The following is a 13,856-nucleotide window of genomic DNA, read 5'->3' on the forward strand; positions in this document are numbered from 1 at the left end:
GGGTGAACGATCTCTTTCCTACCTGCGCCAACGTGAGACACCGCCCCGGAGGGAACACTGGGTGGCGCCAAACCATTCAACCCTCATTTCTAACACACACACAACAATCAGAGTAGAAGAAACGAAGAGAAAATGTCTGGAGGACGAAGCTAGCTGCTGAGCTAATGTAAACATCCACAGACAGGAGACGGGAGCCGGAGAGACGACAGCGCTGCTTGTTCTCCTGCGAATGTAGACGTGTAAGTAGACACTAAATCCTCAGCTCATAGCATGTCCATTAAACCTGAGGTAATCCAGTCAGTGAGCTAGTTCAGCGCTGTCATTGGCTGAGGTAAACACAGGTAGCTAGCTGTAGATTAGCTTGTTGACTTTGCGTTTAGAGTCGCAGCCACAACAAGTCAACTGATTATTTTTCCATAACTGCCACGGGGGAAGGTTGCCGAAGAGGTGGAGCTGTGTTCAATGTATGTTTTGTCTTTAAAATGAGCGTCAATGCTCTGTCAGTGGAGAACTTCAGAGGCAGCTACTTGCTACCAGCTAGCTAATGCTAACCCGTAGGCAAGAGGTAGAGAGACATTCCTGTTGCTGTAACTGGATTTAATGTTTTATCCCCAGAAGTAACACTCCAGTCTCTGCGTTGCTGTTTGTACTCACTGCTGTGATAATCTGTGCTTTACTATAGTTAAACATCATAGTATATAATGTTTCCACCCCGGCCCATTTGTTTGTTGGTTTGTAGACAAGATTACATACAAATGAGTGCAGGGATTACCAGGAAACTTGGTGTAAGGATGTGATATGGGCCAGAGAAGAATCTGTTATATTTCTTTGGGGGGCTGGATCCTCAACATTGCGAGATAAGTACCTTATTAGAGGACATACTCACTGCTTTAGTTTTGATAGTTATCTTGTCTTCTGACCCCTCTAGCAATCCTCCTGATTTTCTGCAAAGATGACAAGCCAGCGGCGAAGGATCCACCTGGACCAATCAGACCTGCTTTGCAAGAATGGATGTGGTTTTTATGGCAACAATGCTTGGCAGGGCCTGTGCTCAAAGTGCTGGCGAGACGAAAACCAGCGAGAAAAGCAAAAGCAAATTCAACAAGACTGGGCACTTGCTGAGAGGTCAGTCTGTCTCTCTGGTGTCATTTGTACAATTGCTCCGAAATGCCATATTTAGTGTCTTTTGTTTTCTCTCCTCATTTTGTTGCCTTGCTCTGGTGTCTATCTGCACATCTGACAAGTGTCACATGTGTTTTATATTTTCCCTCCCAGGCTTCAGAGAGAGGAAGAGAAAGCATATGCGAGCAAACAACCAAGGGCAGAGTCACAGCCTACCATCACACCCTTCAGCAAGTTTGAAGAAAGAAAAACAAAGGAAAAGTCCAGCAAAGTTAACACAGTCACAAAGTTTTTTATTCCTTCCATCAAAACACCACCAAAAAAGGGTGTGTATATTAGCATATGTGCAGCTGTTAGAAATGCTAGTTATTGAGAGACAATTACACACAAACACATTGACTCAGCACAATGAAAAACTGCAAATGTTTGTCGCGTTTCAATGAAATCACATCAAACATCTTCCCCTAGATGCTGCTCCTTTTGACTCACAGTCCAGCCCAAGCCCGAGCACCTCGTCAAGCCAGCGTTCCTCTGTGGACAGTGACCTCTCAATGCGAGAGCTCATTGATTTTCTCAAGCCCATGAAGTCTGGCAGGGAGATCTTCAAACAGTGCCGGGCCTTCACTGAGAGCATGGTCTATAAGCGGGTGAGGTTTACTGAATTACTAATTCTTTTTCTGTGTAGCGAGAACCATTTAGTTCCTATTGATGAATAATTGTTTACTTCCAGATAATGTGAAGAAATTTGAGGTTAAGATTAAGTTTATAAGAAAGCACTGACAGCAATGAGTTTTCATTTCTCCTCACTTTCCACCAGTGTTTATATGTGACACTTTTCATTACCACCTGTCCTGATTTATTATTAAACACTGTATATGTTCTTAATATAGAAAGGTGGAGTTCTGCTCATTAGATATCAACTATTTGTCCATTTTAAATTGTCTAGTAATTCCCACATTTAAACAGATAACAGTAACAAAACATTTGGATTGATTTTGTCAGCATATTTTCAAGATGAAGTTACATTTCATGTGAGCTGAAATGTTTATTTCCTTTTTTTTTTTTTTTACAGAACATGGGTGCTGATGAGCTGTCAGAGTGTGTGCAAGACTTCTACCAGAACCTCTCAGATCGCCTCCAGACTCAGTTCAAAGGTGAAACTGCTTATGGCTGATTCTTTTGCTCAACACCCAATAATCTTCAGCTTGAAACAGCGAATATCACCAGCATACAGCGGATAATGTCTTTGACCTGTTTAATTATGTTATTTTCTTCTGCTCATAGGTTCGTCAGATCAGGTACAGAACGTTATGGATGAAGTAGAGAAGTACGTTATGAGTCGTCTCTACAAGGAAGTGTTCTGTCCTGAAACCACAGATGATGAGAAAAAGGATCTGGTCATTCAGAAGAGAATCAGGTCAGCAAATAAAAGATGTATAGCACCTGAATTATCTGTGACATTACTTGTTTATTTTTCTGTATTCCTTCTGAGCACAAGGTTGAAAATAAAATGAATGCATCTAAGAGTTATATTTATTTGACTATTCTCTTTGTTTCTGCCTCAGAGACTTGCACTGGGTCACCATTGAGATGCTGTGCTCTCCGGTGGATGAGGAGATCCCTGAGGTTTCTGACAATGTAGTCAAAGCCATCACAGGTAAGTGTTGTTGGGTTTGTTTTTGAGAAGCCCATGTTTTCGGACATCAATAACTTTGACAATTATCTTTTGTAGATTTGATCGAAATGGACTCGAAGCGCGTGCCCAACGACAAACTGCGGTGCATGACAAGCTGCAGCAAGCACATCTTCAACGCCATCAAAGCCAGCACGAATGAGGCTGCATCTGCGGACGACTTCCTCCCGACACTTATCTACATAGTGCTAAAAGCAAACCCTCCACGACTGCAGTCCAACATCCAGTACATCAACCGCTTCTGCAACCCCAGGAAGCTAATGACTGGAGAGGATGGTTACTACTTCACTAATTTGGTGAGGGGAGGCTTGCTTGCGTTTGTTGTTTTTTGGTGTTTGTGTGTCCAAGTGGTCACATTCCTACACTTTCAAAGAAGATCTGGTGCTGTATTGTTTACTGTTATATAAGCGAGGAATTCGGACATCTTCTGGAATCATCAGTAAGTTGAGTCAACGCCCTCTCAAAACAGTTAACACAAAAACTCAACATTATAGTCGCTTATTTATCACAGGACTGTCATATTAGACAGCATTCGTTCTATCTAGTTGTTCCAATCAAGGCTTTTAGTTGTCTTGAACACACTTTAATTCTGTTGGGCTTTAACTGACATTGTTTTCTTAATTAAAGAGACATAAGAGAGATTACAGGAAATGAGGGGAGAAAGAAATGAGCCACTCATAGCAAGTTCTCGACCTGAACACAAACTTTACGGTTTGGTGTTAGCACTTTATTTTAGGGTAGCTAATGTTAAACATCAAATTAGATTTAGAAGTCACGTGCATCAGTCAGAGGCTGATTTATTTTCAATGACCCATCTCATCCCCTCTCCCCAGTGCTGTGCGGTGGCCTTCATTGAGAAGCTGGACGGTCAGTCTCTGAACCTAACCTCTGAGCAGTTTGATCTCTACATGTCGGGCCAGGCGTCCCCCCACTGGCCAAATACCAATGGAGCTTCCTCCTCCTCATCCTCCTCAGGCAGCGCAGCTCTTAGTCAGGTCCACAAACGGCTAGACCTGCTAACAGGGCTCGGGGAAAGGCAGGAACTTGTCATGGAGAAAGCTCGCCAGCTGAAGAGCGACCTCATCGACTGGACAGATGAAGTGGAGCAGAAGGTGCAGTGCGCTCTGGAGAACTTCCCACCAGAGACGGAAAACCTCTCTGCAACCACAGCGAGCGGGTCTGCAACACAGTCAGCAATTGACGCTGATAACATTGAGAATGAGCTGCTGCCTCCACCACTACAGCCACAGGTGGTTGACGTGTAGATCTCTGCTCTAAAAAAAATCTAGAGGGCCCCCCCCCCTCTCACTGTTAACGTTTTTGTGCACTCCAATTTCCACTCCAGCCACCTCCATTCAATCCATCCATTTTCCTCATTCATAGGAGATCTGCATGAAGCCCCCTGATGGGAGTGTCTGCCCCCCTTCTACATTTGTGAAAATGGGATAAATGGTGGGATGTGAGTTTGAAACAGGTCTCTCTGGTTATATTCAACTTCCCAGATAAGGGTTTGTATGTCATTTATGTTGTGATATTTCCTGGTGTAAAACTGATCCTACATTGCCTCTACACTCTACGCCTACTATTATAACAGTAAAAATGTGTTTTTGGTAAAGGAAATGGAGAAATCAGAATGATTCAAAACATAACTTCCCCTTACTAAAAAAAAAAAAACCCCTCCAGCTCATGCTTTCTGATGAATTCACTGTTCTCTGAACTGTGGGGAAATTTTGGGCAAGAAAAAGCATGGACATGTTCTGTTAATGTTGACAAATCTTAAATCCTTTCTGCTGTGTGTGTGTTTGTGTGTGCGCGTGTGTGCGTGTGGATATTGTCACGTTTTCATGCCAGACCTCTCACTCCAGACATAAGCTGGATGTACAGTGATTTTATTTTTCTATAGAGTGGCAGGTATCAATTCTTCTGGATGCAATAGGAGACACAAATCCTGTAATATTTACAGTAGTGCTATTGTTAAAGAAAATAGTGTGAAAACATGTTACATGAATCCTAATGGTCGAATAGTAAAAAGCTCCATCATTCATTAATCTTCTCAAGCATCTCCCATTAAAAGTACTTCAAGTAATCAGCTCTTAGATGAAATATCCAAATCAGAAATACTTTTTATAGATCCCTGGGGAAATTGGGTTTTGTGATTATCATTAATTGATTATTTTGCTCTGTCAGAGATATGGGGTTGACAAGGAGAAGATGCTGTTTCCTCCCAACTCCAAAACGTACAAATCCCCCAAATCAGTTTTTATTAATGCAGAGAAATACATAGAACATCAACCAGCTCAGTTTATTTTACAGCACGTTCAGTCTCTTTAATTTTAAAGCTCTTAAGAAAGACATTGAATGAAGGAAGTAATTGCTATATTCATTTGAAAGGATGATTGCTGAAAACAGTGTTATGGGCTGTTTCCACGTTCTTCAGCTGTGTGACAGTCCTGAGAAGATGTTTGAAAAATATGAAAGGCACATATTTTTTTTTTTAACCAATGCTCATCAACTAATGTTTCCTTTTATTGCTAGATCTGAATCTTTTTAGTTTTTTCAGTGTGTAGTTACTTTCTGATTTTAATTAGACAAACTAAAACATTTAATGCAAACAACTTGAATATTGCACTGTAAGCAGAAGCCATTTATGAGTCAGAAACATCTTTGTAACCTTATAGGTTTGTAATTGTAACATTGGAGGAAGTAACTAAATACTGCCTTTTATTTAAACGTAACTTATTGGGGCAGTATAAGTATTATTTGATTCTATGGGTGTGTGATAATTAATAAAAATTGAAAATGCATGTGTGCTCATGTGCAGTTCCTGTTTCACATGACTGTCATGAGTTTGCAAGTGAAGAACTGCATGCAAATACAGCATTTCTGGAATTATCCTTTTTCTCCAGTGTGTGTTTATATTTTTACGTTGTGTAATAATGGAAAAGACTCATTTGGTTTATGATAGATACAGAACTTTCAGATTTGTATAGTCAACAATAAAAGCCTAAATACAATGAGATAAATCCTGGAGGGGAAATTCAAATACACTGCTCAGAAAAATTAACAATTAAAGGTACTGCCAATAGTTCCCTTTCACCTAAATCTTACACACTGGACCTTTAAATCAGATCTTGATCAACAAAGTATTCAAGTTAAAATTCTTTACTGATGCATTCATTTTTACTTTCAACCTCTCTACGGAGGCCGCCATGATTTTTACATTTGTCCAGACTGGACAAACTAAACACCTTTTGAGTTTTTATGACAACTGAAGCTACCACAGGTTCTTTTTCATGTTTGGAAGGAGAGGGGGAGGTGAGGGGTGTTCAGCTGCAACATGAAATTTCAACACTAGATATCACAAAATTCTACACACTGTACCTTTAAATGATGCTGCTCTGTTTTTATCTTTGCTGTTCCTCCTTGTTAAGAAATTTGCTCACATCTGACAGTGAAATGAAAACTTATGTTTTTGGAAAGGGGATATCCTGTGTGAAAAGAAAAAAAAAAATTCACTTCCCTCCTCATTATAAATATATGTAACCCCCTCGGGGCTTGGCTTCCTACAGTGCACCCAGAATGGACGTGGTCATTTCCCTCCTCTGTGAGTTTTCTTCTCTTTTATAAAATCAACATTCAGTCATATTGTTTTCTGCTAATTTGATCCTTGATTATTTTCTATTACAGTTATTTTGACTCTTGCGCAGCATCTACCACCTGTGGGTATGTACCAAATACTCTTAGAATTCATGCCTCATAAAAACATTTTCAAATTTGTAAGCATATCATACTATAATCAGTATATTAGCTGCTTCTGCTGAACATACGACATTAATATGATTTTAAGTAATTCAGTTAAACATTCATAATCAAAACAGATTATATAGATTATTCTGTGTGTTTATCTCTGTACAGCGCCTTTAGAGACCTTATTAAGTGCTGTTGTGGAGAGTGTGTTGGGGGACTCGAGGATCTTCTCTGGGGAGGAGGTCCGGCTGAGATGCAGCGTTCCTGATGTCCATGGGTCCAAATGGGATTACCAGTGGTTTAAAGGATCTGAGAAGCTAGGACACTCTGGCGAGCACCTGGTCCTGTGGAAAGCCAGGGTTAAAGATAGTGGGAAATATTATTGCCAGGGCCTGAGGGACTCACTGGTGGGAAACATATACACCCTCAAGAGTCTGCCTGTGGAGATCCAGGTGGATGGTAAATTCTTATTTATCTATTTTATTGAAAGTCTCGTCACTTCTGCATTTGTTTTTTTTTAATATGAGATCATCATGTATGTTTTGGTCTTGCAACACTATTCAACATAACATGGTAACTTTCTCCTCTTCGTTCAGGAGGTTGGGCCATCCTGGAAGTCCCACCTCAACATGGCCTCGTTGGACAAACCTTAAAGTTCACGTGCCATGTCCGAGGCAATCCCTCAATTCATGAGGTGATTCTGTACAGGGACAATGTTGAAATCATGATACAAAGTGGCAGCAACCCACATTTTCACCTGAACAACCTGACCCTGGAAGACCAGGGGATGTATTCTTGCCGGGCCTCCTGGGACGCAGACAGACTTACACGCTCTGTCATTTCAGCTGAGGCTTCAGTGCAGGTCTTAGGTGAGTTAACATACAGGTTGGATTGCATTTAAAAGAGTTTGCTTGTGGTTCCAGGTGAAAAGTACCTTTGGAAAATGTTCTCATTCACTTTCTTGCCAAGACTGAGATGAGAAGTTCAACACCTCTCTTATATTTAGCTGTAAACGAAATGATATGACTGTTCTTTGATGAAATACATGAATGTTGGTTTTGATATCAGCAGTCAAGCATCGCTCCATTTATTATCAGCCTGATTCAAGGTATGAATAATTCTCTTTATTTTAAACACTTTGAATGTGACAGTTGTTTATTTTCTCTTCTGTGGCTCTGGTGCAGAGGTTCTGACACAGCCAATTTTGGAGATTGTTGAGTTAGATCACCTAAAGATGAGACTCATCTGCCACCTCCAATACAACGCCCACGCTCCTGCCCCTTCAATAAATTACTATTTCTACAACAACAACAAGCGACTGGGAACAGCGACCTCTGAGAACCGATTTCTGGCCAAACAGAGACCAGGGCATTACAGCTGCAAAGCCAAGGTGCCTCAGTTGGACATCTCCAGGTGGAGTGAACCCAAAAGCTTTGGACAAGTGACAGGTACACTGACATAAACACAACATGCTGTGTCTCCTTGTTAGATTAATAGTTTGATACTTAATCCTGGTTCTGATTAGTGAAATGTCTGAGGTCAACTTGTCTCTGACCCAACAGGACAACCGACGATGCCTCCCTTTCTTCAACCCAGAAATGCAAGGCCTTTTGTTCCCCCAGTCTCATCCCCAGCAGCAGCCCAGATGTTTCTTTACCAAGCCTCTCCAGCTCCAGACTCACAGATGTCACACAATGAGATGCCAGATTACTTTGATGACATGACTCCAACCACTGTTATACATTGACAAGTTATCATACATTCTAAACTGTTGCATATGTGAATGATCCTAAATCAAAATAATAAGGTGAGACTCAAGTAACTCCAAGTATAAACATCCTCATCTCCTCTGTATGATCAAAAGTGTTGATTCAAAAAAAGAATTCAAGTAAATAAAACATTCCATAAATTGTATATGTGCTACTGGATTTTATTTGCACTCAAACACTCTCTTTATACAGCCTCATTGTACAACAATACTGCTTACATATTACATGTATTGGTATAATAAAAGGACAGTGGATATTATATATAGTTCTCAAATGCAAGAGTTAGGTCCTTTTTGCTGGAGTTGCAATAATAATAGTAATGCAGCTCACAGTGATATTTTTACTCAGCACATACATTATATATTTCTGTCTCAAAATGCAGTTAGACACTGATAGCCTGGATTAGAAAGGAAACAGGACGAGAAATTCAGAGTAAAACTTAAAGACAAAGACTGAGGCAGAGAGAAACAAGAATAACACGAGGCCATTAACTGAGTACATAATTAACGACTGACTGTGAATGAACACTATGACTATGAATACATAATTGTGGGTTTAAAGGAAATTCTAATAATAATGGGAGAAAAAACCCTGCTAACTTTTAATTTACTGCTGGTATATTCATTAACAGTATTTTAGCCTAAAGTATAAAAGCATCACATAAGCGTTCACATTTTATTTATGCAGTTTTGTATGTATAATTATATTATTATCTGTGGAGGGTGTTGGGTAAAGGGGTGGCTTAGATTTGTTAATCCCAGATGAGATTTGGGTGGAGTGCACACTGGCCTGGGGTTGAGTGCAGCAGACAAGCAAGTCCTCTCTCTCTGTAATTCTAAATTGATTAAATCAAATATTATCTGGGTCTGAGGTTAGTGGTTGGGCATTGGTTGATTGGGGAACTTAACCCATTTGGGGAATCTTGTCCACATCTCGGCCACATCTCCTGCTGCAGTGTGCCGTGGTCCCCCCCTCATTGTCGTTAAAAAATCCTTAACCTTACCATATTACTAACTATAAGCTACTAATTCATTTCATTTAAAAATGTTTTTGAATGAATATTAATGAAATCCAAAAAATCTTTAAAAACCAAAATAAAATTAATAAAGTGGGTAATGTTTAAGTATTGGAGTTAGGATTGAGATAATTTTAGCTTCCCTCTCTGTATTTAGCCCTATTTACGTGCATATTTTATTCAAAACATTGTAAATAAATATATATATCATTAACAAAAGCAGCTGTTTTTTCATATTTATCCATAAGGGTAAAGCTGGAGGATACTAATACACGGATGAAGCAATAAATGCAATGATTGTGACAAAACCAGTCCTCTAGTGTATAGTAGAGCTTTTGAGCAGTTCATATGTAGTGAGTATGAAAGTGTAGCACCACCAGTATTTGGTCTTTTTCATAGATGATCATTTTGGGACAGTATGGTAGAAGAGATTGTCAGCACCATTAAGTATCAGGGCTTGTCTGGGTAAAGCAGAAACCCAGAGAAGATGCTGTCGTCCTCGCTGCTTGCGTACACCCCATTCCAGTCTCTGAATGTCTCCATCCATACCTGATCCCCCAACGCCAGCCGCAGCACCACCAGAGTGGAAGCCTGGTCAATGTCCTGACCATACAGAGAGTCTCTTGTCCTTACCCGTCGTGTCCCGTTCACTACGAGCGTGGCTCGCAGTGGCTGATTGCGTACAGTGATGTGGAAGGAGAAGACATAAACCCCAGGGATGATACATGTGAAGCTGTTGGAAGAGACATTAAAGTGATTTTCTTCATTGTAGAAGATTTTGTCAAAGCGGATCGGGAAGCCAGAGGGTGGGAAGGACTTTTTTGGAGAGATGCCGACACTGAAGGCTGAGCGTTTCTGGGGAACCCCTGATCCTTTAGCCCCTTTCAATCCACGGATGCCTCGGTCACCTCTCATCCCAGGGTAACCTCTGTCCCCCTTTGGCCCAGGCATCCCTCGTATGCCTTGTGGTCCTTGGGACCCTCTTACCCCTGCTTCTCCTGGAGGTCCAGGAGGTCCCTGATCCCCTCGGACACCTGCAGGACCTGAGGATCCATGTTTGCCATTAATTCCTGGAATGCCCATCACTCCTGGGATGCCAGATTGTCCAGGATCACCTCGCTCTCCTTTCTGTCCTCTCTCTCCAAAAGTGCCACACTCCCCCTTATCTCCTTTATCTCCCTTAGGACCTAGCTCAACAGCCACTCCTGGAGGTCCAGCTGGTCCCTCTTTTCCCGGTTCTCCCTTCTCACCAGCACTCCCATTCTGGCCAGGTTCCCCTTTCTCTCCACTATTACCTTTGACACCTTGCAGTCCTATTTCACCTTTCTCACCTTTCGAGCCAATATCCCCTGCAAGATAATGGAAACTGTCAGAACTCTAGTAACATACAAAAATAAAACTACCGCCTCAACACATTTGTACCTTTCTGTGCTGGTTTTCCTGGGATACCTGCTGGCCCAGCAGTCCCACTGTTTCCTCTGTCACCTTTATCCCCTAAGAAATTGACATAGAAGGCTAATGTTTAATTAATGATATCCAACAGATTCACAACAGGACAATCATATAATTGAAGGCTACAGGTGAAGAAGAACTAAATATTGAATGGGGGACCCTTTCGTCCGAGCCTTTGTTTGAGGCGACTATATGTTTTTAAAGTCACAAGACTCAATCAAACTTTTTTTATTTATTTGTATTCTTCCAGTCATAAAAACTCCAAGCTGAAATACAGTGTTTCACTTCCTTCTGTAGATGTAGGTTTCGAGTCTGTTTCCAACCACACCCAGCGTTGTGGTCAGAAGTCGGACAAATTTCACTTCAGTTCTTGCCACTGATGATTATATTTAACCATATTATATTTACCCTTGCTTCCTTTAAATCCTGCAGGACCGTTCACACCTGGTGGTCCTTGTAAACCAGCTGCCCCTGCAGGGCCTCGTTCACCAGGTGGTCCTACATGAGCAAACATAAGAGAATTTAATTCTAGAAGCAAAAATACAATTTCTATCTTGCCATTACCTTTGAGTGTTATACCTGCCAGGCCTCTGTCTCCCTTTGGGCCCCTGGGGCCCCGTTCCGGAGGACAGCACTCGCAGAAGTTAAAGTAACACTCATTGTAATCCAGAGTGTAGTTCTCAAGGCCAACACCAGAGGGCTCAGGGCTCTCAGTGTGGTACTGAGGAAAGACATGACTTGGATAGGTGGTCCTCTCCTTGGTTGGCAGGGGGAGGGGCACCACAGGATTTGCACTGGCCACTATCTTGAGAGTCTTGGGTATGCTGGTGGTCACAGGGCCATGCAATGTGATATGAGGGACAGGCTTCTTGGTGTACTGATACTTTGGCTTCTGTGTCGTCTTCGCCTCAGCGCAGGACACCACAGTGAGTGCAACCACAACGACAGCCACTAGGGTCCACTGACACGAGATAGTCCTCATGGTCGACTGGGATCTGAGAACAGAGTTTATACAACACACTTTTTCTCTGAACTTCTGCACCACTTTCCTTTTTCCATCTACTTTTCAATGAAAAACAAGACGTTACAAAAAATACTGATCAGTTCACAGTTGTCAATCATATCACAAAATATGGATGAGTGATTTAGTTCTCATTAGTTCAATCTTAAATTTCCATGTGCACTGTTAATTACAGGTTAATTACTTGTGTTAGTTTCCACCTAAATATAGATTCTCCCAGTGATCCAGAGACCAAGCTTGCAGGTTTTCCGTCTCAATATCCTATGATTTAAGTTCAGTAAACCAACAACTACATTAGTTGAGTTATTTGTTGCGTTAATATCCAACTTTCGTCAAAGGCTCAAAGTTCAGTTTTCTGAGAACATATATGCAGCAGAGTTGAGAAGACTCACCCAATTATGCATAAGTAGTATGATCATTTATCCTCTCTAGCGGCGTCTTGGAGGCAGCACCAGGAGCTCCAGGTCTCTCTGATATCTATGCCAGGCTTGGGCGAAATAATATCCCCACCAGTGAGGGTGTTTTCTGGAAGAAAAAGGGGGAGGTCTGAAATCCAACGACGGCGAGCTGGTGCTGACCCGAGGAGAACCACTGTGCTGTGGCCCATCCTCTGTAGCCCTGTTGTGTAGAAAGGTGCTTTTGTGACACGGGATACAGCGGCAGCCGGGGGCACTCCATCGCTGCAAGCTAGGTGAGGAGCAAAGGCCGCGGGGCAATGGGTCATCCGATATGTGAGGCATTCCTCCAACATCCAACCTTCTACCCAGGCTCTTACGGTGGGACAAAGCCAAGCAAAGAGGGTTCTGTGACAGAGGCCAGTGCACCACAATGGCCTTTTTTAAGTTTTGGTTTGTGCAGCTTTCCACAGACGGGAAGGTGCAAACCATTTTAATCTTAGAGCTTTTATTGTATCATCCCATGCAGAGTCTTGCAAGTTGCCCCTTGATGAAAATATCTGCAACAGCTAATTTAAAATGACTTAGTATGAGATCCTTAAACTGGCACATAGCACAGGGGGGCTTAGTATTTACAATCGATGGTACTTGGTGAACATCCAGAAGAAGGGTTTAGTCTGAAGAGAACTGATAATCTCCTCACTCAACAGTTACTAAACCTGAGCTGTTTGTTGGGAACCAGCCTATCTCCCTTAAATCAGTGCTGTTGCAATGCTCACCTCCTCACAGTGACTGACTTTCATGCACATGAGGCCCAGATACCTCTGGCAGCTAATATACGCTAACTGTGATTCACACTGTGTAGCTGCACAATGATTCATTCTTGCAGTGTAACAGGATAGCATTGAGTTTTAGTAGAAAAAAGAGATTTTCTGCTAGTTGTCTACAGGAAACCCTCAACATGGAAGTGCAAGTGCATGTTTGAGCAGTGGACATGCCTGAGTTGTCCAAGACCTCACATCCTCAGAGAGATCCATGACCAGGTGTGAGGGAGCAGGAGGAAGGGGAAATGTATTCGGGAAACAGAGATGGGTGATGATGGCAAAGCTGTTAAATAAGAGAAATTTGAAATTTTAATCTGCTCACGTACACTTTTCTTTATCTCTTCACCTCTGCTTATGAACCCTTCTCCTCCCTCCTTCCCAGCAGCTCAGGTGAAGTGTCCTTGACTTGCCCCTCCAGAAAAGACAAATAGATGGAGTGTAAGATAGGCAGCCAAGAGAGGGTGGGGGTTGGTCCCTTGGGTTTCTCCGTGCCCAACCTCGACCCCGTCGTCTCTCTGCTCCTTTCAGACCACACACAACAGTGGCGGTCATCTTACAGTGCCCAGCTGGTTACAGCGGACCCTGGCGCCTCTCCCCTGTCCAATTATTTAACACTGGCACCGGCCCTGCCCTCGGCCTCCATCCACACACACACATGTTTGTACTTCCATCTTAGTGAGGACACTCATTGGCATAATGCATTCCCTAGCCCCTTACCCTAACCTTAATCATCACAACTAAATGCCTAACCCTAAACCTTATTCTTACCCTAAAACCAAGTCTTAACCACCAAACAGTCCATTAAAGGTGGGTCAGAA

General features: G+C 42.1%; 3 protein-coding genes across 3 annotated transcripts; 2 read left to right on the forward strand and 1 right to left on the reverse strand.

Annotated features, from left to right (window-relative positions):
* Window positions 1-100: 100 nt before the first annotated feature.
* On the forward strand, window positions 101-4,415 carry rabgef1l (RAB guanine nucleotide exchange factor (GEF) 1, like). The gene is made up of 10 exons (XM_069533885.1): window positions 101-239; window positions 929-1,125; window positions 1,276-1,448; window positions 1,591-1,769; window positions 2,195-2,276; window positions 2,407-2,539; window positions 2,688-2,779; window positions 2,855-3,111; window positions 3,649-4,065; window positions 4,199-4,415. The coding sequence occupies exons 2-10, from the start codon at window positions 953-955 to the stop codon at window positions 4,262-4,264; spliced, it is 1,572 nt and encodes a 523-aa protein (XP_069389986.1). The 5' UTR covers window positions 101-239; window positions 929-952; the 3' UTR covers window positions 4,265-4,415.
* Window positions 4,416-6,254: 1,839 nt separating this feature from the next.
* Window positions 6,255-8,476, forward strand: LOC109630247 (low affinity immunoglobulin gamma Fc region receptor III-A-like). The gene is made up of 6 exons (XM_020088312.2): window positions 6,255-6,419; window positions 6,503-6,538; window positions 6,731-7,021; window positions 7,159-7,431; window positions 7,747-8,010; window positions 8,125-8,476. Exons 1-6 carry the CDS (start codon window positions 6,395-6,397, stop codon window positions 8,307-8,309), a joined length of 1,074 nt encoding a protein of 357 aa, XP_019943871.1. The 5' UTR covers window positions 6,255-6,394; the 3' UTR covers window positions 8,310-8,476.
* Window positions 8,477-9,666: 1,190 nt separating this feature from the next.
* On the reverse strand, window positions 9,667-11,781 carry otol1b (otolin 1b). The gene is made up of 4 exons (XM_020088199.2): window positions 11,378-11,781; window positions 11,207-11,296; window positions 10,769-10,840; window positions 9,667-10,695 (listed from the first exon to the last, which is right to left on the reverse strand). Exons 1-4 carry the CDS (start codon window positions 11,778-11,780, stop codon window positions 9,797-9,799), a joined length of 1,464 nt encoding a protein of 487 aa, XP_019943758.2. The 5' UTR covers window position 11,781; the 3' UTR covers window positions 9,667-9,796.
* Window positions 11,782-13,856: the final 2,075 nt, after the last annotated feature.

The sequence above is a fragment of the Paralichthys olivaceus genome, chromosome 11 (assembly GCF_024713975.1).
Source record: "Paralichthys olivaceus isolate ysfri-2021 chromosome 11, ASM2471397v2, whole genome shotgun sequence".
Taxonomy (NCBI): domain Eukaryota; kingdom Metazoa; phylum Chordata; class Actinopteri; order Pleuronectiformes; family Paralichthyidae; genus Paralichthys; species Paralichthys olivaceus.

Excerpts from the sequence above, each read along its gene's own strand:
- rabgef1l (XM_069533885.1), top strand. The coding sequence starts at position 953 with ATGACAAGCCAGCGGCGAAGGATCCACCTGGACCAATCAGACCTGCTT. Across the intron at positions 2,780-2,854 it reads TGTAGTCAAAGCCATCACAG|ATTTGATCGAAATGGACTCG; the intron begins GTAAGTGTTGTT and ends TATCTTTTGTAG. Across the intron at positions 3,112-3,648 it reads GTTACTACTTCACTAATTTG|TGCTGTGCGGTGGCCTTCAT; the intron begins GTGAGGGGAGGC and ends CCCTCTCCCCAG.
- LOC109630247 (XM_020088312.2), top strand. The coding sequence starts at position 6,395 with ATGGACGTGGTCATTTCCCTCCTCT. Across the intron at positions 7,432-7,746 it reads GGCTTCAGTGCAGGTCTTAG|AGGTTCTGACACAGCCAATT; the intron begins GTGAGTTAACAT and ends GCTCTGGTGCAG. Across the intron at positions 8,011-8,124 it reads AAGCTTTGGACAAGTGACAG|GACAACCGACGATGCCTCCC; the intron begins GTACACTGACAT and ends CTGACCCAACAG.
- otol1b (XM_020088199.2), bottom strand. The coding sequence starts at position 11,780 with ATGAGGACTATCTCGTGTCAGTGGACCCTAGTGGCTGTCGTTGTGGTT. Across the intron at positions 11,297-11,377 it reads GGGAGACAGAGGCCTGGCAG|GACCACCTGGTGAACGAGGC; the intron begins GTATAACACTCA and ends TTGCTCATGTAG. Across the intron at positions 10,696-10,768 it reads AGGAAAACCAGCACAGAAAG|GGGATATTGGCTCGAAAGGT; the intron begins GTACAAATGTGT and ends ATTATCTTGCAG.